The 25,888-nt window shown below is 36.0% G+C and overlaps 1 protein-coding gene across 2 annotated transcripts; it reads right to left on the bottom strand.

The window, feature by feature from the left end:
* Positions 1-1,421: 1,421 nt before the first annotated feature.
* RASSF9 (Ras association domain family member 9) lies at positions 1,422-25,335 on the bottom strand. 2 transcript variants are annotated; one of them, XM_037022693.2, is made up of 2 exons: positions 25,032-25,335; positions 1,422-6,216 (listed from the first exon to the last, which is right to left on the bottom strand). In XM_037022693.2, exon 2 carries the CDS (start codon positions 6,198-6,200, stop codon positions 4,956-4,958), a length of 1,245 nt encoding a protein of 414 aa, XP_036878588.2. In that variant the 5' UTR covers positions 6,201-6,216; positions 25,032-25,335; the 3' UTR covers positions 1,422-4,955. The 2 variants fall into 2 exon arrangements, with proteins under 2 accessions (XP_036878588.2, XP_017504129.3); XM_017648640.3 differs by having other exon boundaries at positions 24,953-25,330.
* Positions 25,336-25,888: the final 553 nt, after the last annotated feature.

The raw sequence follows: 25,888 nt of genomic DNA, 5'->3' as shown, positions 1-25,888 counted from the left end.
TCTTATGTGGACATTGATTTTGTAGCCATATGATGTTTGAACCTGACCAATGACCCAATATTAACAGATATTCTGTTTTTATGTCTCTTATGGTGGCGGTCATTACAAATATTACTAGTTAAACATCATAGACTCTGTCCTACCCAAATGAGTGGAACTGTTAGACTTCTTCATGTTCAGATATCTTTGATCTTAATATTTTTTATCAAAGTAGCTCAGAAATAAAATAAAACTGCCAAGTCAATGTAAGGGCGTATGAAGTCCAGAATTATGTTTTAAATACACATCAGAGTTTGCTTCACAAAAAAAAGTTGGGAGTTTAAAAAGAGTGGGCAAAGCTTTTGGTAAGTGATGTGGGAAAATTGGTAACTATAAAAAAAAATAGTCTTTCTAGTTTTGAACATCGTTAACAAATAATTTCTATTGTTCAGTCAGAGAGTTCAAATGTTTAAAAGTAAAACATAAAGCAAATGCATGGCATTTATTTTTAAAATTAGTTATCATCTCATAAGAAGGCCTTTTTAATATGACAAAGAAAAAAACCTCAGGAGTCATTGATGAGAAAAACCCACAAGTTGAAATTCCAAAATTTCAAAAAAAATTGCATTAAAATTAAAAGACAAACAACAGAGCACCCTAGGAGAAGGAGAAGTACATTTCTAACTCAGGGCATAATGGGTCAATCTCATAGAGAATAATTAGCAATGTTTATTAAAGTTAAAATGTTCAGGTAAAGCTGACACATGATTTTCAAGTTGTTATGACCACCACCACTCAAATTTCTCAAAAAACCTACACCATGAAAAGTAAGTCTCTTTTTTACCTGTTGGCCTAACTACCCAGATATTTTCCTCAGAAATATCCAGCATTAAGTGTTATTTATGAGTCATTCTAGAGATAATTTATTCACAGACACGTATATATGTATATATGGCTAAGAAAAAGGGGTTAAATATTCCTATGCATTGTTATTGGACATTATACACATCTTTTAATAGAGTCATTCCATGATCATTTATAGAACAAGGAAATGAGTTTCCTTATTTTTCCAATGATTTAATTATCAAAGACAGTGAAAATTAAAGGTCTGTTCTGAGAAATAAGGGTAGTGACAAACTCAATTATAGGAGGGAAGTTTCATGCTTGAATGTTTTTAAATTAAGATGGAAAGCAAAGTACCAGGCCATAAAATTGGCCATCCAGTATGAAAGTGAGGACATTCATTCAGGACAAGTTGAAACAAATATGCATGAAGCCTAATAAAAAAGTTTTGTTAGATCTAATTTGCTGTATAATTTGTCATGAAATAATACCTGATCTTGAGTTGTGTGAGTTAGCTCAGCAATTACATAACTCTGATATGAAATCTATTTTTACTATCACTAAGTAATGCACTGAGAAAGACAAACAGTACCATGTGAAAGGGTGCAACTATTCCTTTTATTATTCTAGATCAGTTACACTTGAAGAAATGATATATCCTTTATATCTGTCACATCAGGTTTCTTAAACCAATCAGGTTGTATGAAAAGAAATAGCCTAATATTTAAAAAAAAATCTGTATCTGGATAAAAAGATATTTCTTTTCTCACTGGAAAAATACATTTTAAATAAAACAATAACTCTACTTCAAAGGATTATAAAATGCAGCTACAGAAATATATTGTGTCATGTATAATACATGTTAAATAAATATAAAAATAAAATTTTAATGGATTAAAAAGGCTTCTATACACTGAGGGACCATTAATTTCTTTTCAGTTAAAAAAGAAAAGAAAGATATTTTATTTGATATTTCAAAGTTTTTGTGTCTACCACTTAAAACTCCAACAATATGAAGCATAATTTTTTTCTTACATACATACAATGCAGAGAAAAGTACCATAATTTAAGCATTTAGGAGCTTTTAAAAGCAATATTTGCAATACTTTAGATCAGTAACTCTGTGAACTAAAAATAAAATAAAAAGTTGATATCACAATATCAATTCTTCATAATAGAGTACCAATTTACAACCTCCTCTGAAAACTTTGTAAGTAGGATTACTGTCGATTTTTTTTGCCTAAAATGCATATTTATGTGTAAAATGGGTAAACATCACTTACCATGTATAGAAATAAGTTTTTAAAAAGGTAACAACCTTTTAAAACTTAGCAATTCAACTCAAAAATTGAGAGGCGAAAAGGTGGATTAAAGGGGTAAAGTTAACGAGATAGGCACAGATAATCAAAAATACATGGGTGGGGGGAAGTTAGATAAGTACATAAATAAATATAAGCTAAGCCAGAATATGAATGTTGGTCTATGAAAAGTACACCTAAAATATTTGTGGGTTCAGAGATAAGATGTAACTGGTTGAAGGGAACAATAAATGTTTAATGGAGGAGATAACACATTAAAAAAGCTGGAAATGGGCAGGATTTCAGTATATGGCAGATGGAGGAAAAAAAAAAGACATTCTAAGTGGGAAGATGTAAAAGACATAATGTGTGAAAATAAGTCTTGTTATAGGAAGAAATAGGCAGCTTGGGTTTGTTCCTACTGCTAGCTGCATACAGCAGTCGCAGAGTTCACTAGTCAGGTTTCTCAAGAATTTATAAACATTTCATTTTAAAGCTCCTAAAAATAATTAAAACATTAAAGTTCCTATTAAACTTTATATTTATAATTCAAATTCCCAGCTTAGTAAAGAATAGGTCAGTATCTAATAAGGAGGGCATATTTTAGTATTTCTATTTGTATTAGTAAACTACAGTAGAGATTCACCATAGGAGCCAATGATTTAATTGTTGTAATGAATCCAAAGCAAAAATATATTTGTATAACTAAAGAACAATTAGAAATTCTAAAGATTCTAAGGTGACTTTAAACATCAATGGTCCTGCTTTCTGGTAAGATTTTTAACATTATTTACAGTAAAAATACAGATGAATTGGTCCTTAGACTGCATCAGTGTGTTTAACTGTATAAAAGGAGGAATTGATTCAAAGTTTTAAAAGTGAAATTTTCTGTCCAGTTCTATTTCTTATCAGAAACTTTTTAATTCCAATAATTAATCAAATTATATAACAGATAAGTAATGTTTCATTATTTTTACACTAAAAAGTAATCCAAGCAAATTACTTTCACTTTAGGACAATAACATTTCAATTGGCTTACATTAAGGATAATCTGAATTTAATCCCCAGTAGTGAACAATGAAGGTGTCAATCAATGGTGTACCATTCTGCTGAATGATTTAATGGGATATTAGGCAGATAAATTTCCCTTTCTCAGACGACTATTCAATTGCCTTTTTCATTGTTTCTTAAGCATTATTACTTATTCTTTAAAACTGTATTTTCCCTGGAATGGAAATTCCTACTTTTCTTACCAGCCAACTTCAAATATAGCTTTCAGCAGTATCTCGTTGCAAGAAATGATAGCACAGATACGCCCCCAAAATGAAATACCAAGAAAAGTGTAAATATCTTCCTAAGATAGGTGAAAAGTCTTGGGGATGTAGACATGAAAAAACAGATTAAGAAACTTAGTTAAAACATGCACGTCAGTCAGCACAGAAAGAATAAAAGGGAACAAATCAGAAAAACTGGGGATCTTAACCAATATCCAAGAACTAAAACTAAGTAAAATAATGTTTCTACTTACATGTGCACTGACATACAGGAAAGGTGTCAGCTAAAAAAAAAATAAACTGCAGTGGCTCATACAAGAGTACAATAAAACGATCATTTAAAAACACTAACTGTTTTTAATATGATTAAGTCACATGTTTGCTGGCAAGCTGCAACGAAGGGATAAAAGGATGGGAAGGAGAGAGAGAGAGGAGAAAGGAACTTCCTCACTGAAAGTCCAACAGAACCAAACATAATCTTGGCCCCATAGTGGTTGTCGGTCAAGGCAGGATCTAAATAATCCATTCAATTTGTTGGATATTTATTACTATGCTTTTGGGAAGGTGGGTAGGGTTAGTCTTTTTTGCAGCTCTGATGAAGTACTACAAAGACAATCAGAATTCTAGTGTAGAATTTTGTTCATGTGACTTCCTCTCTGTAGGTTCAGAGAGAAATGCTAACACTTAGGGCATATAGTTCTCTAGTTCACCCACACAAAGGACCCCGAGTTGGATGCCTGCAACTTTTGTAGATAGGGCATAAACAAACAGGACTATGACCCTGTGACTGTCTCTGTAACCCAACCATGCCTTGCCCCAGAATGACCTGCACAGACCATCGGTTTGATCAGAAGCTTTGCACTGTCAGATAGAGAAAGCCCATGCATCTTTCTTAATACTTTGGGCTTCCTTGAAAAATTGCTATTGTGTGCAGCACCTGGCCCCTCCTCCCCTGTTCATTCCCCAATCTGAACCAATGCTCATATTTGTGCATGTCAACAGCAGCCTATCTACCTCCTGTCATTGAGGTCCAAACAGGTAGAGGGGGTTCCGGAAGTGCCAGACATGACCTACACTCTAAAAATCAATGAGAAGAACCAAACTTTGAATTAATAGGTTATAATATAGTAGCTTTTCTGTACTTTACAAATTTAAAAATTCCAGTGATAGTGTTGAAAAAATATACTACAAATTCCAATGATACAGTGTTGAAAAAATATACTTTCAATTATACGGACGGTCTAAATTAAGAATTAGTCTTGAATTTGTATAAATAATTTCTAATAGAAGCCGTAAGAGATTATAATTTGCATCAAATTATTTCTCTGTTATACACCTGGAAGCTATTTATGCTGAATTACTAATAAACAGTTCATTTGCACTAGTAATAATTAGGTCACATTGGGAATCTTAAAACTTTCAAACTTCTCTAGCTTTTATTAACTACTGAATACTTTCATGTGATTTACATTTTTTTCAGAATATGACATTTAAAATAAAGATTCCTATTACATTAAACAAATGAACAACATTCAAGAAGGTCAGAGAGAAGCCATTCAAATTACGTTGATAACAGCACCGTGTCTCCTACAGTTGTTTCCGAGTCCTGACTGTGATTCGAGCTGATGCCAGTGTCCGAGTCAGTGTCATTAATGTACGTGTTCAATACTCTTTGAGTAAAGGGAGGAACCTCCCCTCTGCCGCTGGGGACCTCGGACTCAGTGGCTCTGTTTTCCTTCAGCTGGCATCCATCTTCGCTGCTAATATGAAGCGAACTAAACTCGTCGGCCAGGAGTTCATACTCCTTTGCTTTCATCTGAAGCAGTGAGTCATTGTACTTAATCTCTTTCTGGACGCCGCTCAAATGAGAGTGGATTTTCAAACCAGCTTTCATGCTTTTCTCTAAATCACACTTGACACTTTCTAAATTAGAGCTTGCAAGTTCACTCGCAGCTGCCCCTCCCGCATCTTCATCCATCTCAGTGCAAACACTTCGCACTTCTTTTTCTATTTCAGCGGAGAGCTTATCAATGAGCCTTCGGTAATATGTTAGTCGTTCCTCCAGATGTACAATTCCATCGCTTTCACTCAGGTCCTCCGGAATCTGGTTTTCATCATACTGCAAGTCTAGCTTTTGCTCAGCGTCACCGAAACGGGGCATTAAATACGCATCCTGGACATAATTTTCTCCATCATTTTCTACCCGATCAAGGTGGAACTTAGCTTCACACTTTTCAATTTCCAGATCCAGCTCTTTCATTCTCTTGACTTGCTGATGAATGGTATGGTCCTGGGAAATAATCAGATGAACTAAAGTCTCCATACTGTCTCTATCATGGGAAACTGTGTCCTGCTTAATTTTAGCCAGTTTCCGGAAAGTCTTTCGGACTATTCTTTTTTGTTTATCAGGTGGTAATGTCTTCATGTAATTTGCTGGGCTGAGCTCCCACGCCTTTTCTGTGTTTTGCACTAATTTAGCTTCAGCTGTCCGCCACAAGGGAACTGGCAGAAAAGCGTCTGCTTTCACCAAAACAAATTGCATATTGGGCTGCTCATCGCCCCATGCTTTCCAAAGCTTCAGGATTCTCGTTAGAGGAGGAAGAACCCGTTCTGAGCCTCTCCACTTTTCTATGATGCAGTAATCACTGGGCTTCCCCAGAAGAAATCGTTTCTCTCCAAACGTAGTCCCATGCTCCTCAAGCAAAGCCTGGATGACATCAGCAGAGGTGGTACGTTTAGTTAGCCCGCAGACAATCTTCTCCTCTTGGCAAACCCAAACCACAATTTCCTTCTCTTCCGAATCCATGTCTTTAGCTGGAGATCTGAAAGAAAAACAAAGCATATTGTATTTCTGTCATCACCTGCATAAACTTAGAGAGATGGTTTAACTTTAATACCCTTTCTAGATTTTATCCTTAATGAAAGATGCATTTGAAGGTTAAGACTAGGTAAGAATCAGACATTTTACCGCAAGAAAAAAACCCTTAACACTATGGGAAATAGCCTAATTTCCTTTTTGTTTCCTAGGGGGCCCTGGAAAGAGCAAATTGTCATCAAAGACAACTGAAGCTATTTTAATTTATCTGTAGAAGTCAGCCACAATATAACTATGGAAAAAGGCGTAGGTAGGAATAGTGGGAGATACTGGAATCAGAGTTGAAAATAGTCCATTATTGAAAATACTCATTCTTTTATTCAACAAGTGTTGTTATATGCCAACTATGTGCCAGACATGTGTGAAGATGCTAAAGATACAGCAAAGCACAAAGATTGTAGACAAGGACACAGACATAAATATGTAATTAATGTAATATCAGATAGTGGCAAATGCTAGAAAGAAATCAAACTGGATAAAGAAATAAGGAATGACTTGGGAGGAGGAGAAGTCTATTTTATTTGGTGTTTAGGAGAGACTGTCTAAGAAGAGAATCAATTATGGGACGGAGGCAGTCAGAGACTTAAGGAAAAAATTCCAAAAAAGAATTAAAAGAAGTGCAAGGGTCATGAATTATGTTAAAGGGACAGAAAGAACATGAATGTACTTGGAAGCTAAGGATAGTGGACCTGAGCATTGTTGCTGGGGGAAGGAACGGGTCAAATAACAGTGGTGAGGTCTAGAAGACAGGCATAGCCTTGCATTTGACTTTTGTTTCAGTTTTAATGGAAAGCTGTGGGAAAGTTTTAAACAGTAGAGGATGTGATCTGATTTATCTTTCAGCTATGCCTTATTTCTGCTTATGGATTTGACTGTAAAAAAAAGGTAAAAGTAGAGGCAGGAAGCCTTAGCCGAAAGCCTAGGGCAGAGGTTTAAGAAAGACACGAGGTTACCTGGACTAGAGTTTTAGCAGTAGAGACACTAGGAAGTTGTCAGAGTTTGGACACATAAATCAAGTAAGGACTGGATAGTAATTTCCTTTGTAGTACAGAAGGATACAGAAGGACATGGGGAAAAAGAATAATTTTCTGAAGAAAAAAAAAAGAAACAGGTAGTAGAAGAAACAAGAAAGTTCCATGACTTCTAAGTCATGCCTACTGGAGAAATTTTATGATCATATTTCTATCATGACTATAAATCAAATTAACTGTGTCTTTCATAACATATCTCTTTAAAAGAATGCTAATAAACAAATGATATGAAGTGAATTACAATCCAACATGATTTATAGAGATAGAAGATGTTTGAGGTAGTAATTGGATTGTTGTGAAAGTTAAGTTAAAGTCATTTATCACTTTATTTATGTAGCACCCTAAAAAGCATAGACCCCATGAAGCACATACTGAAGAAATTTCCCTGGCTTGCAGAACCTTTTAACACTTAAAACTTACAGTGCTTGTGTCTTAGTAGCAATACTAACTAATCCTATATTACTGTCTTTATTTTAAATGACTAATTATTATACTTTGGTTATTGGCTCTTCTGAGGTCATAAAGTGACTACTAGGGATTAAAGAATAAATCAGTGCCACCAAGTGACATAAACAATCAGATCTAGTTCTTAACAAAGAATACAGAATATATTCAACTTTTTATAAATGATTCTTCAGAAAGTCATAGAGTTGTGATTGTTTTCTTATAAAATATTTTGCATTTAATGACTCGCTATTGAATAATGTGATATTTGATAATCTTTTCAACTCATCATTTTAAAAATTTTCAGCAGCAGCAAAGCAGATCAGAATTTAGGATAAAAAAATTATTGTTACATTCCAATTAGCAAAGAAATAACACACAAATATGTTCTACACCAAAAGAAGCTCTCAAAATAACTGATATTAACTACTGTCTGTGTTATGACTGTAGAGTACAATTACCTCTAAATTAATCCTTACCTTGATACATTTTAATCATTTATATAAAATACTCAAATTAACAAACTTATTAAATGTCATGTAGTTAGTTTCCTTATTAACTTGGATAATGTAAAAAGAAGTAAACCGTACTCTATGCACCTACTCTGTTAAATTATATGAACTTTTTATAAATAACAGTAAAAAAATTAACACTGACTAACATTCATAATTATCAATCTTATGAAATAATGCCAACAGTTATTCTGTTAAAACAAAGGATATCTTTCTTTTATACTAGTTTTTAGATTTCAAGCTTAAATTCTAAACAGTCTTATTAGAAAATAAGTAGCAGTAAGGATTATAACTATCAGTCATAAAATATTTAGTAAAGAAATAAAATGGGCACTCTTTTAATCTTGTGCATAGGGTAAATAATTTAATCCTCACAATCCAGTAAGGCAGATAATAATATCACCACTGTACAGACAGACAAATTGAGGCACAAGGGGTTTTAGTAACTTGTCTAAGGTCACAGAGCTAGCAGTGCAGTGACGAGTCAAACTCAGCAAAGACAGTTGACTCAGAGTGCGTTTCTAACCATTGCGCACACCATCAAAATTAGTCTACTTGTGTTATCATTTGGACATGTGCATTAAATTGGAATAACATACTGTTAATATAACCTTTGTATTACAGATAAGCCAAAAATGCTCTTAATCTTCCTTCGATTTATAACTCTGATTTTGATTAAGATTATGCTAATGAGGCACATTTCATAGAAGTTGCGTGTGTGTGTGTGTGTGTGTGTGTATGAGGCACATTTCATAGAAGTTGTGTGTGTGTGTGTGTGAGGCACATTTCATAGAAGTTGTGCATGTGTGTGTATATATAATCATATATATGATTATTCTTCTACAACTATCCCATTTTTGGTTTTTGCTTTCTTAGAATATCCTTATCAGAAAATTAAGAGGATTTACATGCTAAGTGAAATTTTTCCACACCATGTGTTATCCTCACTAACAGACACTTTCTCATATTCACCGAAATAATAGTGAAAATTAAATACCGGACTTTTAAAATTCATTCCATTGTCAATCAGAAAATTAAAACTATTTCTCCATTAATAATTTTAATGACACAAAAACAATTATACAAAGTTGAGTTGACTTGTCAATCACTAGCGCAACATGCATACAATCAAATACTTCAACACACTTCCACCACGTAACTATCATGTACAAAGCATTAAAGAATAAATTATCTATTTAAATCTGGAAGTTTTAAGATAAAATAAAGTATTGACTATGATATTGCAATGCCAAATTGAAGATCCCACAACATACATATTTACAGAAAAAGGGTTCAGTGTGAAGGCAGATAAAAATGAGTTAAATGGATAAAATTTGGGTCTTTATTCAGGTGTCCAGAGGAAAAAGGCATTGAAGTAGGGGCACAGGAGAATAAATCAAAGAGCAACATTTACCCCTAATATATATAGACATTAACGTTTAAATGAAATTTGATATACAGAGCTTATCAGGACAAATAATGATTTAAAACAATAAGAATCATGAAATCATTAATTATGAACTAATAATTACATTATAAAATATGTTACTGAAACACAGTATATGAACACTAGAATCTAATCCATAGATATTTATGAAAAATATTTAAGATCTCTAAATACATTTTTCCATAGAACCTATGTTACAATTATTTCCTAGGCCAGCCTGAAAAGTATGTTACTGGCATAATCTTGCTGCCATGTATAGAAGTAATTCTAAGTGAAATGCTTCGATTGCCTGAGTCTGTAGAAACATTCTCCTTGCTTGGAAATCAGGAGTTAGAAACTTCTTAAGTTCCAAGCTATTGGTTACACCTGTACTTGGAGATTGTGGTGGGAGAACAAAGTGAAGAATAAAGAAATGTGAAGCTTTAGGGGCATATCTGGGTCCTGACTCACTACCCAGAGACTGTTCTGTTTCCTGTTAATTCTATTATTTATTTTTTTAATTAAAGATTTTCTTCTAACCAGTGGTTTTCTCCTACAGATTATTTTGTCCCCTCAGGAGGCATTTGGCAATGTGTACAGACATTTTTGGTTTTCACATGAGGGTCCAGAAGTGCAACTAACATCTAGAGGGCAGAAGCCAGGAACATACACTTCCTACCATGCAAAGAACAGTCCTTCAGAGCAAAGAATTATCTAGACTAAAATGTCAATAGTGGTTCTGTTGAGGAATTCTGTTCCAGATTTGCAACAAACTATACTTTCATCACAGCTTCACCTTTATTCTTTTTCTTACATCTTCTGGAGAATCTAATAGAAAAAGATATGAAAGCAACAATAACAAGGGAGACATTTCCAATGTCAAGCACTCTAAAATAAAGGATGAAAGCTGGCATTCTACTTAATGGAACTTTCTTTTTTTACTCTTTTTATTTCATACCTAATCTTCATGCTTTTTATTATTAACCCTTCCAATGGATCACCCTCTGTTAATCCCAGAGCTGGTCCTAAGGAACGATGATATTTTCATCTAGATGCTATAGAAAAACAAACTTCAGAATAGGTGTAATTTTAGTTTAGGAAAAAGTTTACATTTACAGACTAGTAAGTCTTCCTTGTTTACTAAGACTAAGTATTTGAACATCTGGCCACCAAATATGGGAAGTGGACTGTGGGGTGAAGAGATGTGAGGTTGAAATGACACAATGGCAGTGGTCAAGGGGACAGTGTGGTGCCAAGGGCACTAAGGGGGTTGGGAGTCAGCAGAAGGGGGTTGGGACTCCTTCTTTGCAGTCTATTCTGCCCTGGACAGAGGGAACAAACAAAAGCCAGAATTAGGAGTGGATATTTCTAGGCATCCACCGTTTGGGGGGAAGTGGAGGCCAAGACAATATCTGCACTCTTTACAGGATGAAAGGCAAATTCCCACTGCGGGAAGTGAGAGAAATCATCTCTGCTGTCTGTCATCTAGTGAAAGCTGGCAGAGTTGCAGACATGTAAGATATGCCTAAATAAATCAGAAATAACCTTTAAAAATGGCCTAAGCAATAAAACTACAGTGAATATAACATTATCTTGTTCTATTATTCAGAAGACACTCTGGACTCTAATACTGTTCTGAAGTTACCATTATTCAAATAAGTTGGCATGCAATACTATATAAAGAAATATGGTCATGTATGCTTTCTAACTGCTGAATATAAATGAAGGGTTACTAATATTCTACGTTTTGTCAGTCTTTTGGTCAACCTAAGACATTGTCATAGTATGTTTTTTCTCCCATGTAGTTGAAAGTAAATAAAAATATTTTCAGTCAAACTTCCCATTTCATAGGGAAATAAGAATTGTCTCCCTAATATTTTCTTAGCACATAACAATTAATTCCCACCAAAGTTCTGATTAAACCAAAAAACACATTTAAACTCCTCAAAACAGAGAAGTTTATTTTGCCCTGATCTTACTATGCAATTCAAAGTCAGAGAAAGGTCCACAACCACATTTGACACAATATGTTATTTATTTATATGCCCTGCCTTCTGAAAAATGTAATACAAAATAACAATACAGAGAAAATCAATATTTCCTGCACAGAGATTCTAATCCAGCAGGAAACAGATTTAATGCCCCATAATAGTTAGATTTTTCATGGAAACAACAGGAGGCTATGAAGTTATGAAAACCCTTTTTAGGCTGTCCTTTCTCAAAACATCATACCCAAGTATGGTATTAAGTCCACAGGGAATGAGGTCCAGTCTACTTGACTTCATTGCATAGCTTACTGTGTGTGGCACTCATATTAAAAACATGTTGGCAAAGAACATTTGGAGATAAAATAACAATGCAAGGTTCAGAAATGATTATTAGGATGTGAGCTACAACATAAGAAAGGCATTACAGATACCCACAAAGTGTATATAGTAAGGCTGCTGTTTATGAAGAAGCCTGACATGAAAAACCACATGGAGAGAGAGACCCAGCCATCTTGGTTGTCCCATCTAAATGTAGCCCTCAGCCAACCCACTGCATAGGTAAAACCAGCAGAAAAACCTCAGTTTACACATAAAGTCATGGCAAATAATAAATTGTTGTTCTCAGCCTAACTTTCAGGATGTTTTATTATGCAATAAGTGATAACTGACCCACTTGGCATCCCCCAGATTTCTGTGACTCATTTCTTGTCTAACTATACACATTTTGTGGGTGTCTGTTAATATTGTCCACAACTTTATCAACCAAACCATATGATAGTTACCTATGCTGTTTTATCCTTGAGCTCCAGATCAACGTCACCATCTCCTTTTTTCACATGTTTACTTGATTCTTATATTTGTATAACCCACAGGCACCTCAAATCTGACCCACTGAAACTACTTCATCATCTTCTCCTCTCATATCCCAAAAGATTCCATCTCCTGATTCCCCATCTTATTCAGTGTAATCACCATCCCCTCATCCTTTCTTCCTAGATTCTTTTCTCATTCTGTCACAGCCCCTTTGACAACCACTCCTGAGATGTGTTTTATTCTTTCTCCCAATGTCTCAAACATGTGCCCTCATGTCTGTCACCACTATTACAGCTCAGACAATGCTCAGTTTCACAACAGACCACTGTCATAAGCTCTTACATGTTATATGTTATAAACTCTTCCCCACTTCACCCTTGTGCTCCATAATATTGTCAGGCTGCCCTTTTTAAACTCAAATCTCATTGTGGACCTTCCTTGATTAAAATCTTTAAGTGGTTTCCAGTGTTCGTTTTAAATCTCTTTCTCTCTCTTCCTCTCTCTTTGTCCCTGCTTCTGTCTCCCTCTCTCTCACTCTTTCCCTCCCATGCTTTCTCTCTCTCCTGTCTGCTCCTAGGATTCCCTGAATTATTTGATTCCTCCAACACATAGCCTAGAGGCTCTTTACACACACATTGACTTAGCTCGTCCTAATTCTTGCTGCTCTCTGACAGACCTAATGAGGGCAGCCGGGCTACCCCATGCATCACCCTAGAGACTGCTGGACTGCATTGAACTGTATCTGCCATGCTTTTGTGTTCACTCTGGGCTTTTCTATAACCTGTTTCCTTGGCCCGAAACACCCTGTCCCCTTCTCCATCTAACCGAGCCTTACTCTGCTTCCAGTGTCGCTTCCTCGAGGAGAATTCCCCTGCCTCCTCTGAGTAACCCCATTCCCACTACCCAAGATGGAAATGAATGCCCGATCTTAATGCTTCTACATAACCCAATGCACAGTCAGTAATAGAATTTATTATTTCATTTTGGTATCATTAATCTACAATTACATGAAGAACATTATGTTTACTAGGTGCCCCCCTTCACCAAGTCCCCCCAACAAACCCCATTACAGTCACTGTCCATGAGCATAGTAAGATGCTGCAGAATCCCTACTTGTCTTCTCTATGTTGTGCAGCCCTCCCCGTGCCCCCCTACTACACATGCTAATTGTAATGCCCCCTTTCTCCCCCCCCCTTATCCCTCCCTTCCCACCCATCCTTCCCAGTCCCTTTCCCTTTGATAACTGTTAGTCCATTCCTGGGTTCTGTGATTCTGCTGCTGTTTTGTTCCTTCAGTTTCTCTTTGTTCTTATACTCCACATATGAGTGAGATCATTTGGTACTTGTCTCTCTCCACCTGGCTTATTTCACTGAGCATAATACCCTCTAGCTTCATCCATGTTGTTGCAAATGGTAGGATTTGTCTTCTTCTTATGGCTGAGTAGTATTCCATTGTGTATATGTACCACATCTTCTTTATCCATTCATCTACTGATGGACACTTAGGTTGCTTGCATTTCTTGGCTATCGTAAATGGTGCTGTGATAAACACAGGGGTGCAAATGTCTTTTTTAAACTGGGCTGCTGCATTCTTAGGGTAAATTCCTAGCAATGGAATTCCTGGGTCAAATGGTATTTCTATTTTGAGCTTTTTCAGGAACCTCCATACTGCTTTTCACAATGGTTGAACTAATTTACATTCCCACCAGCAGTGTAGGAGGGTTCCCCTTTCTCCTCAACCTTGCCAACATTTGCTGTTGTTTGTCTTTTGAATGGTGGCCATCCTCACTGGTGTGAAGTGATATCTCAGTGTGGTTTTAATTTGTATTTTTCTGATGATTAGCGATGTGGAGCATCTTTTCATCTGTTGGCCATCTGAATTTCTTCTTTAGAGAACTGTCTATTCAGCTCTTCCACCCATTTTTTAATTGGATTATTTGCTTTTTGTTTGTTGAGGTGCATAGTAATAGAATTTTCTACCTTTCTTTTCTGCTAATTTGTCAGTCAGGTACTGGACTGAGTCATTCACTTTGAAGCCCAAGTACCCAACATAATGATATTAAATATTTACTTTATTTTCTGGAGTGTGGGTTTGGAAGGGAGCTTGGGGGAGGCAAATAACAGGAATTCATCAGTCAGTTAGGGCCTGAGGTTACATCTGTCCCACCACCTGGTTTTGTAAATAAAGTTTTGCTGGAATACAGTCATGCCCATTTAATTTTGTACAGTCTTCAGCTGTTTTCTCACAACCTTTGCAAAGTTGAGTAATTAAGATAGTGACATTATGGCTTGAAAAACCTAAAATATGTACTATGTGGCCTTTTACACAAAAAGTTTGCCAACTCCATACCTAGATGTACTCAAATCTAGATTTTATTTCATTAAATGCAAAACATTCTTTGAACTCCAGGATCTATGTGATTCTATATGTGATTCTGAAATGAATAAAGTAGTAAAAATAATGTAATCTTTAAACAGAAGAAACTTACAACCCCATGAAAGTGATGGCCATGTTTGGAAGTAAATTCAACCAGAGGCAGTGATTTAAAAAAGAGCCCCAAAAGAATGCCTGCTAAATGCTTCATGGAAACTGAGTGGGCCTGACATAGGGTTTGTCAGCTTGGAGGCCGATGCGCACTGCCTTTTCAGGCCCATTCCAGGTGCACGTGCTGTATCACACTGCTGGGTCCCACACTGATGTCAGGAGGTATCAGAGTAGGTTGGATGAAAGCCTGCTTTCACAGTCCTGTTTCAGGTGTGTCCAAACAACAGGTGTTTGGAGGTGGACTATTTGGAAAGATTCAAATAATACCTCGAATTTTTCGCTCTTCACCGTGATGTGCTTCTCTCCCGGAAATCACTCTTGCTATTTGTCCTGTTCTTTATGATGACACAACTATATTCCCAGTGAACTTGAGCCAAAATCATAGCTATCAGAGATTCCTTTTTTTTTTTCATCCTGATCATTTCTACTGCCCCATACACTCAATTTTTCACTCCTATAAATTCTGCTTCCATACCACTTTACTTAATTCTTTAAACTGTAAAGCAGCAAGCTTTCCTAACTAAAATGAACCACAAAAGTCCATAGTGACTCTTGTAACAGTCATCGCAATCTGAAATTTCTTGCTCACCTGTCATTAAGTGTCTGTCTGTACACCATCATGCTATGAGCTCGGTGAGAATACAGACCTTGACTAGCTTTCTCACTATTTTATCCTCAGCACTTAGAATAATATGTGGCACATATTACAAGGTAAATAAATATTTACTGTTGAATCCATCAGTTTTGTTATGATACTTTAAAATGTCTACCTTGTATTTTAATTATTTATGTATGTCTGCGTGTCTACTAATCAGCAAGTTCTTAAAAGTATGATCCATACTTAATTCATTTTAATCTTTCATCATGTCCCCCAAGGTGTGGGCTTGCTTGATGTTTCTGGATTCTTTTTAATCATCAAATACCCATCATCTTTAGTTACAACAAGAAAATATATACTATATACAAGAGGTGTCAAATCTGACAAGTGGGATAATTCATGAGGCTTTGTTTTTAGATGGTAAGGTAGGTAAGGAAACAAGAGTATGCTCAGACCACATAAAGTATTACATAGCACAAGCTACCACTTTACTTAATTCTCTAAACTGTGTAGCAGCAAGCTTTCCTAACTAAAATGAACCACAAACATGATCAGCATTTTTTTTTAAAAAAGTAACTCAATCTAAGTCTCATATCTGTTACTAACAGTTCCAAGAAAACATTCTTTGACTCATTACCAGCATAGAAGAATAGGTAGTCAAGAACCCAAAGCTGTATTTTTGGCCCTCTGCTGCAAAGTGCCGAACTTTGTGCACTATTAAAAAGATGGAATCTCAAAGATCCACTATACTTTCATAAGTACTTTTTCTAACTGGGTACAACTCTCTTCTTCATGTGAGATTGTAGTTATTATACGACTACCCCATAGAAACAACCATGGTGTTTCAATGGCATTTCTCATAGCTTCCAAGCAAATGTAAGGTCTTATGTGCAAAGCTAAAAATAGGTATCCTCAGGCTTAACTATGGAAGACCGTGCTGTCCCCAAACGAATGCCCTGCTACTGGGTCTCAAGTTAACCGCAGCTGCGGGGAATTGCAGGATGGAAAAATGTCAGCCAATGGGAAGCATTAGAGTAACTAAAGATATTCAAAGTGGCTATAAAATGTCATGGTCATTGACTGAGAACAAGCATACACTGTGCAGTATATCAACCAGTTCAGACACAAAGTTCCTATCAATTATACACCATGATTAGTGAGCAAGACAATGTGATGAATTTGGACAACTATCTGCATTTTAATGGAATTAAAATTTTAAAGATCCATAAAATAGTAGAATAATTAAATTCTAAGAACTGAAAAACTGATTAATATAATTATTAGAAAGAACAGCAGTTAATTATGATTGAGTACAAGTTTAATACTGTTATATAACACATATCTAAAACTTTTCTATACACTTCCTCAGTTGTAAGATACTGTGTTCTACTAATGCAACCAAATTATAGATTCTCACCAAACTGACCATATTTCTGCTTGCTTCCCAGGTTCCTTTGTTCTGATTACCCTGAGTCAGTCTTAGCTTTGTGTGATTCAGCCCCCTCCTACATGATTTTGTACATCTTATTGTGTTCCGCTCTCTTGTCCAAGCCTGTCACCTAACTGTGGGAGTTTAATAAATGCTATCTAATTATAATGATGCTCTTCTTATTTTCTTTTGCCTCCATTTACTCCTCTCTCATATACTTCCACTTAGAGTCAATGAAAAACATTTATTGAGCACCTACTCTACAGAGAAACAGCCTTCCTCAACTCAAGAATTATATGTTCATTTTCTTAATTGTATTATACAGATTGTGATTTTACCACCCTTTTAAAGAGAGTTGTCCATGGAACAGTGACTTAAAAAGTTCATGCATGAGATATTTAATTATACTGCTGCTTTCTCAATTAGTTTAATCTCTTAGGAATGAGGTCGTGTCTTTACATGTCTGGTACAATACCAAATATAGAGTATGCCAGTCCTAAAGAAATAAAATGAAAAGAAAGATGCTCATAACATTCACTTATTTATTTGTATTATTAAACTCAAAATTGTGTTTAGCAAATTTAAATACTCAATAGTTCTTAAATATAATTAATGAGCTAATCACATCTTTTTATAAGTGGAAATAAATAAATCAAGCAAAATAAGTAATAAAAATTGACTTTTACCATAATGCTATCTCTCATTGTGGAGGTTATATGGCAATGCATCATGTTTTGGGTAAAATAATATTATAAAATTATAAATGTAATTCTCATAATTCTATTTCTTAAATGAAAAGATATAATTCAAACTTGGGTTTGCCCTTGCATGTTTTTATTATTGTGGTATTAGAAAGTTTAAATATTTGTCCCAAGGCACACAAGTAGCAATGGCATATCTGAGATATGACCTAATGTCTATATGACAAAAGAGCTGGAATTCCTTACCACTCAGCACCAAAAAATCCAAATACTCTGATTAAAAAATGAGCAGACGACTTCAATAGACATTTACCAAAGAAGACGTGCAGATGGCCAACCGACACATGAAAAGATGCTCAGTATCACTAATATTAGGGAACTACGAATCATAACCACATTGAGGTATCATCTCAGTCAGAGTGGCTATGATAAAAAATACAAAAAATAATAAGTGAAGGCAAGGAATATGGAGAAAAGGGAACTCTCTTCACAGTGTTGGAATGCAAATTGATATGGACACTATGGAAAATAGTATGGAGATTCCTCAAAAAATTAAAAATAGAAAAACCATATGACCCAGCAATTCCACTTCCGGAAATTTACCCAAAGAAAACAAAATCACTAATTTGAAAAAACACACGTACCCCTATGTTTGTTGAAGCATTATTTACAATAGCCAAGATATGGAGGCAATCTAAGAGTCCATGAATAGATGTATGGATAAAGATGTGATCTATATATACAATGGAATATTACCCAGCCATAAAAGAGAATGCAATCTTGACATTTGAAACAATGTGGGTGGACTACGAGAGTACTGTGTTAAGTGAAATAAGTCAGATAGAAAAAGACAAATACCATATGATTTCACTTACATGTGGAATTTCAAAATAAAATGAATAAACAAACAAAACAAATAGATTCATAAACACGGGGAACAAGCTGGTAGTTGCCATGCAGAAGGGGATTAAGGGAGGGTGAAATAGGTGAAGGGGATCAAAAGAGACAAATTTCCAATTATAAAGTAAATAAGTCATGGGAATGAAAAGTACAGCATAGGGAATATAGTCAATAATATTTTAATATCTTTATATAGTGACAGTTGTGAAATACAACCATGGTGAGCATTTCATACTGTATATAATTGTTGAATCACTCTTCTATACCTGAAACCAATATAATAGTGTATTTCGACTATACTTCAATTGAAAAAAAAAATAAAAAAGACCTGAAATTCTTAGCCAAGAATCTTTTTGGCCTATTTCTAGCCTGTTCCCTTTGTCTCATAAACTGTAATTATCTTACACAAGGAGCATAAATCTCCATTTGATGTGAGAAAATAAGTATTTCCCAATTACATTTCTCTTGTATCTTCAAAGGAGGAAATGCTCCACGTTCAGGAGTGGGGTTTGTAGTAGCCAAATGCCATCACCCAGCAAACCTCTCATACACGTGCACAGTTGCAGGAAGGCAAGTAAACGCAAGAATGAGTCGCCCTGCTTCTGGTTTGATTTCTGCCGGGAGTCCGGTACGGTCTCTTACAGCGTTACTTGTCACTTAGGGCCCTTCACCATTTGCAAGCAAGGGGGAGGAAGAGTTCAAACTAAGGGCAGGGATAGCGAGAGGTCAGCCTCGAATTTATGGGTTCATTCTTTAAGTTACTCATGCATCCATTGAACACAAGTGAATTGCACTGTACAGGAACCAGCTGCATTTGGAGGGTATATATTGAATTAATTTATTCAATCATCCAATATTTATTGAGCACCTACTCACTTGTTGTCCAGAAAAGAAAAATATAGATAAGGTCTCTGCTCTCACTGAGCCTATACTCAATGAAAAAAATTTATAGATATCTTAAGTCATTTTACTTATAAAAACAGAGGGTATGCTAGCCTCCAGATGTAAACCTCTATGGATAATTTTCCCTCTCAGCATATTTAATACCCATTGATCATTCTTATTCTTGAAATATCTTGCTTATCACTGCCAGCACTAAACACCTTGTTAAGATGTATTCCATTCACAGAAAGTAATTACTTTGCCCTTGGGTGACCATTCACATTAGGAATTGTTTTAAATTATAATCACAGATACGGAAACTTTCTCCAGAAGGTGTAGTATTACAACAGGCTCCACAGGAATGGAATAGCAATCTGTTTAAAAAATGTAAATAATTGACTCTTAAGAAATCAGGGTTGTATGGTTTGTGTGTGTTTTGCCAAAAAGATGTCTTTAAAAATTCCTAAGCAGAGATACAATAACGAACGTTAGAACACAGAAGTATAACTTTCTCCTTTCCCGTATCTGCAGTGCAGATAACACACTGCCTCGTTTTAGAAAGCTGAACGCTAGACACAAAGAGATTTCTTGTCAAGGACATACACCTACAAGAGGCAAACACATTCCTGTACTTTAACTTCTTCCATTTTCAAAACTGAAAGAAAAAGAAAAAAAGCCACACTTCTGTGCATTTTCAGAGCTATTATCATATAACTACATACCAATCAAATAACATCAAAATTTTCTAAGTTAAGCAGTCCAGCTAATTAAAGACATTATGTAAATAAAACTGTTAACCAGCTGCAAACTTTTTAAAACTTTTTCTCAAAAAATCCATTTAAGAACTTTTCACCTTGACACGTTTCATGAATTGATATGGTACATAATACAATATCTTATGTGGTGGAGTTTTAAGTTGGCTTATAATTGTTCGAGTAACAATTCAAGCTTTAAGCTAGAGCTCAATTTCACCGCTGCCACTGCTTTTGGGATATTTTTGCCAGGGATAGAGCATTCCAGTCACTGTTCATAATGGACTGTCTGCTGCCAACTACTGACTACTTCAGTTACCAGATATCATCAGGGGAAATCTCAGAAACTCCTGGGAACTTAGAAGGTGTACTTACTCAAATATCTGACATTTCTCTACCCAATTTGGGAAGATTTAAAATATTTTTTGGAGATTAGACAAAATAGTACATGATAATTTCCCACTATGCCAATCTCATAAATTACCACACTTCTAATTGTCAGCAACTTTTAGACTAACTGCAAAACTTCATGAAGCATTTGTGGAATGATGTACTTATGGAGCAAAATAAAGTATCTACAGTTTTAAAAACTTGGCTGGGTATATTCTAACAGATCCAAGAACAAATTTCAATGCAAGTTTTATTAACTATAAACAATAGAGGTGTATTGTTTACTTTTAATATATTTACTACAAATTTATATTCGGGAGCCTTTTGACTTCAGGTTGATATTTGGATGTTTGCTATGCTATTACCTGTGATGGGTAGTCATAGATCCATAGGAAAAGCCAAGGAATGACTGAAAAGTATTTAACAATTACATAAAGGCGTTATTAACTAGATTAGGTCTTTCATATTCATTGCAAATCTTTTTCTCTTACAAATCACCTGAATGAACTATTCTAATTTTATATTTCCAACAAATACGTGGAATACTGCTTAATATGGCAGTTTTTTGCTTCTAGGAATGTTTGGTAAAAGGTCCAACCAATTGTATCTTTAACTCAATTGTGTTAATTAAAACACCAAGGAGTCATAACTCACAACAAAGTATTCCCAAAAGCTTGAAAGTAGTGTTCTACTTTTCTAAACTTTTCCAAAAGTTGCCGATTGCTATTGAGAAGCATTAGCTTTTAAAACAATGATCTTGAAAATAGAATCTAATACAGAGCTAATCACATTCACAAATGGAATCTATGTGACTATCTGATGATGTTAATAATCTAAATCCAGTTACTGAATGCCCATATGAATATCACATGAATTCATGCTTCACTGTTTACTATTGTATGAGAAACAGTTGCTATCTAGTGACTTCAAGAAAATATTTTCAGACTTGAATACTTTACTGGAAAGAAAATATCTAGATTCTCCAGCATTTTAATTCGTCCTGTTGAACAAAAAGCTGAGTAAGCAGATATTCATCAATCTCTGGTATTCAGTCACAAAACATTCTATTATTCTGGAACCAAAGTAAACCATCCATCTCCTGAGACCAAGAGTTCTTCTGAAAACTGTATTCTTCCTTTAAATGTTTTTTCAGTTAGTTAATTTTAAAAGATTAATTCTGATTATAAACAAAGAATTTTATATTAGTTCCATCTCTTTAATTTAGATGAAAGTTAGAAATAGAAGGCATAAAAAGTTTTTGTGCCCAAATAGAATCACTTTGGGACCATGCATTTTTCTCAAATTTCCTGAAGACTGTTTCCCAATTTTTTAATTTAAATGTTTCTTAAAACTTGGAGTATCTGGTAGTGCTGAATTAACTTGCTGTCCAAATTCATAGAGTTATTTGTCTATGGCTTTAGGTTTGGGATTCTATCAAGTGACAAACAATCCTTTATAAAGCATTCACTTTTATATAATTTCAGCTGACATCAGATGGTGAATAGAGAATAAAATAATTACTATATTTTCAGTCTGAGTGAAAATTATAATTCTAGTTTACAAAGTTATATAAACAACTATATTACAGGTCCATCACATGCCAGGCACTGTCCTGGGCGTGAGAAAACATTGGTAACTAGACAGATATGGCCCTTCCCTCTCCAAACTTTACAGTGTGTGTTTCTAAAAGTTTTTATGTCTCATAGTTTGAAGTTTCATTTGTGTCCCATTTGTCTCCAAAACTCTCAAATATCTATATATTATGAGACTTATTTAGGAAACTACCTCAGGAGTTTTAATCTTGGGTAATTAAGTATCACTCTAAGAGTGAAGTTAAATGAAAGGACAGAAAAAAAAGAGGATGCAGAAAGGTTCAATAAACAACTTTCTCAACATTTTATGGTTTCAAATTCCGAATATACCTTTTAGCAATCCACGTTTTTTCTTTCTGACAAAGATGCAATTACGTTTAGGTAGTTCTTTTGGTTGTATAAATTATATATCACCAGATATATAAACACATTGCTCAGATTTTTCCTTTACATTCCACAGGGAGTTTTATACTATATATTTGAGGAATGCATTGGCTGTTATCAGTTAAGTTTTTTTAAACACATTTTCTATCAAAGGATGAATTAGTCATCATTTAAGGAAAGTTATTTGGTTTCCATATGCCTGAATAGAATTATTTAAATCCTTACGAAACCCAAAAATAAAATGGATAAGCTTACTTATGCAACCTTTACCTGTAGTTCTATCTTTGAGAAGGTGAGTAAACAACACAGAACAAAACAAAATGAAAATACCTCATCTATAGCAACACCTAACATTGAAAAAGTATATTTATCTTAATTCTATTCAAATAGACCACGTGGCTTATTTACTGCTTAGTTTGAAATACCCATATTTTTATGTCCCTGGCCACCACTGTAGTTTAAATTTTTCTTATGGATTGGAAAAATACAAATCTGTTAAGGAAGACTGTAAGCTGTTAGAGCAATTTACATTACTCACTATTACCACCTTGGCCACTTAAAACACGTTTGTAATAAGGCGTCGACTTTCAGGAGCAACATTCCATTTTCTCAGAGAAAAATGAAATCCTATTATATGCCGTATTTTTTATTGTTCTGACTTTCTACTTTTTCATAACTTGGCATAGAAAATGTTACATTAAAAAATGTATACTCACCTCCTTGCATGGAAGCTAGTTTTATGGACGGAGTAGATGGTGCAGTGGCAAAACTGAGATAATGAAAGTGGACGTTTACTTCCCTGAGGGAAACTAACAGGGGATCGTGCAAAACTATATTGCACTGTTACTTGGCATACCAATGATAGAATTCTTGGAATAATAGTAATAAAAACAAGAGCAAACACACACACACACACACACACACACACACACACACACACACTGAACTACATACAGCAGTATTCACAAAGATCAACATGCCAAAAACATAACTTGTTTTACAACCACGAACTTTCCCAAAGTAATTTTTATGTATCTTGAAGGCATTTAAACAAACATACTTTTAGAATTATACTACTGAGTAATCATTTAAAAAATAAGAATTTTCTTTTGGCAAGGGGACTCTCCTGGAATATTTTTTAATGCACTGACACTACCAAAATGCAAACCTATTTTTGATGACCATCACTAAGATTTTTTGAGTACCCAGACATATTTCTTTAAGGTATAATTTCACTAATTACCAGAAATGCCATATTTACGATATGTTATCAAGGCATTAGCAAATAAAACTGGCTTAGAAGGTTTTATAGTGTTGGCTATGGCTGTTTTACTTTCTTAAGAAAACTTGGTCAACTAAATCATGGATACATTTAAAATGAGTTAAACAATTTTTCGAGTACGTGGTTCATGCACGCAATAAAGTTTGGAGACGTTGCTTTAAAGTCGTAGCACTCCATGTTGTCATGCAGACACTTTGAAATAATTGTATCATTTCCTACCATGTAATTGTATGCTTTTAAATTTACACTAAGTAAATTATGACAAGTATGAACAGGCATGGTTGAGAGAGTTGTAGAAAAGCCCTTATGCCAGAATGAACACATTAAAAAAGTAAAGCCCATGTCTAAAATTATCCTCACCTTTTTTTTTGGCATAAAAATGTAACATTTGAGGTGCTAATAAAACAGTTCGTAGGGCTGAAACGCACATACTGGTTCAAGAAAAATCTGTGCGTGCATGTGTGAGAGAAATGCATTTTATTTACACTCTGGCCATTGCAGGATTGAAATAGCAAAGCAAAACAAAGCAACTTGAAGTTAAATAGTGACAAAAAGGATTAAGAAGGGCAGCTGCTGGAATCCTCCCTTAGTGCCTAAAAATACCTAAAGTTCTCAAAGATTTTCACAAGAATCAGTTCACAAAAGGTTTCTCTACAGAGTATTTTCTCTTTGGGAACTTTCCAGGTTTCAGGGATGCGCCACTCTAAAGGAAGTTACCGCACTGCTGCCATACTGTATTAGCAGTCATATTTTTCATTCTAATAATTAGTGGCTAATGAATCCTAGTTCCATCTTCATCAAAATTTTAACGCTTCCTGAGATATACTAAAATTGTATCTGAAGCGAAATACAACTTGCCATCCCACTCCTCTCAAAGTTGCAAGGCAACACAAAGAAAAATTCGGGTGATGCTAGTTGGAACCAGGACTGACGGAAGGAAGAAAAAGTTTACAAAGTCAAACCAAACTAAGCCCCTGCACACAGAAGCCCCCGGCGCGCACCCGCGGGACTTTACCTGCCCTTGTGCCTCGTCTTCAGTAAGTTCCTCCCAAAGGGAGCCATGGTCCGCCAGGGGGGCAACGGCGAGGACGTACCTCGGTTATCTGGGGGAGAGGGACGGTGGGGTGTCAGGGAAGGTGGGTTTCTAGGGTAAAGGGAGGAAGGCTGGAGGCCTCCCCGCCTCGGATGTTGCTGCCTTTCAGCTCGTGAGCGCTGCTGAAAGAGTTGCTGGAGTTGTGCAACTGCCGCTTAACTTTGAACTGCGGGATCGCTGGGGCTGCCGCACCTTTGGAGACCTGCCCAGCTTCAGCCTGGAAGAAGGCGTTTGGAAGCAGGAAAAGAAAAAAAAAAAAAAAATCGAGAGAGAGGAAGGGAGGGGGACTCTATTGTGTTCTGCAGTTATTTGCGGACTTGCTAAACTTTAAGAACTGCCAACCCCACAAGCAGGGTAAAACCCATGGCATGGGAACTTCACCCGAGTTGGAAACGCCCCCTCCCCCGCTTTCCACACCCAACCACACAAGGTGAACTGAACACACACAAAGGGATCTGCAGTGAACACCCCCACCCCCCAGCCAGCCCCGGTCTGTGGGACGTGAGCTGATCGTGGCGAGCAGGACCGCGCGGGCCACGAGCTCTGCCTGGCGATTCGACCCAAAATACGCCTGCCCCGTGGCACTGCTGGAAAATGCAGGGGAGACGCACGGCGGCGCCCGGATCAAGGGGGCTCACGGGCCGCCCCGCCCGCGATCCTACAAGCGCCCCCCAGCGCCACGTCTCAGCCTTCAAGTTCATCCTCCAAAAGTTGACGGACCCGAAGGACCCAAGGGCTCCGGGGCCGACTGATCGCAGCACCGGCAAGGGCGCCAGCCGGGTCCGGGGTCCCACCCCGCGGCGTCTGCCGCGACCCCCGCCGCAGCTCTTGTTACTGGGCCTTTCGGGCCGCGGGAGT

Source organism: Manis javanica, chromosome 10 (assembly GCF_040802235.1).
Source record: "Manis javanica isolate MJ-LG chromosome 10, MJ_LKY, whole genome shotgun sequence".
Classification (NCBI taxonomy): Eukaryota; Metazoa; Chordata; class Mammalia; order Pholidota; family Manidae; genus Manis; species Manis javanica.
The sequence above is the reverse complement of the archived record's forward strand: the minus strand, read 5'-3'. Positions and strand labels throughout refer to the sequence as shown.

Coding starts and splice junctions, on each gene's coding strand:
- RASSF9 (XM_017648640.3), bottom strand. CDS start 24,999: ATGGCTCCCTTTGGGAGGAACTTACTGAAGACGAGGCACAAGGGCAG. Junction 6,217..24,952: donor AAGACGAGGCACAAGGGCAG/GTAAAGTCCCGC, acceptor TTTTTCTTTCAG/ATCTCCAGCTAAAGACATGG.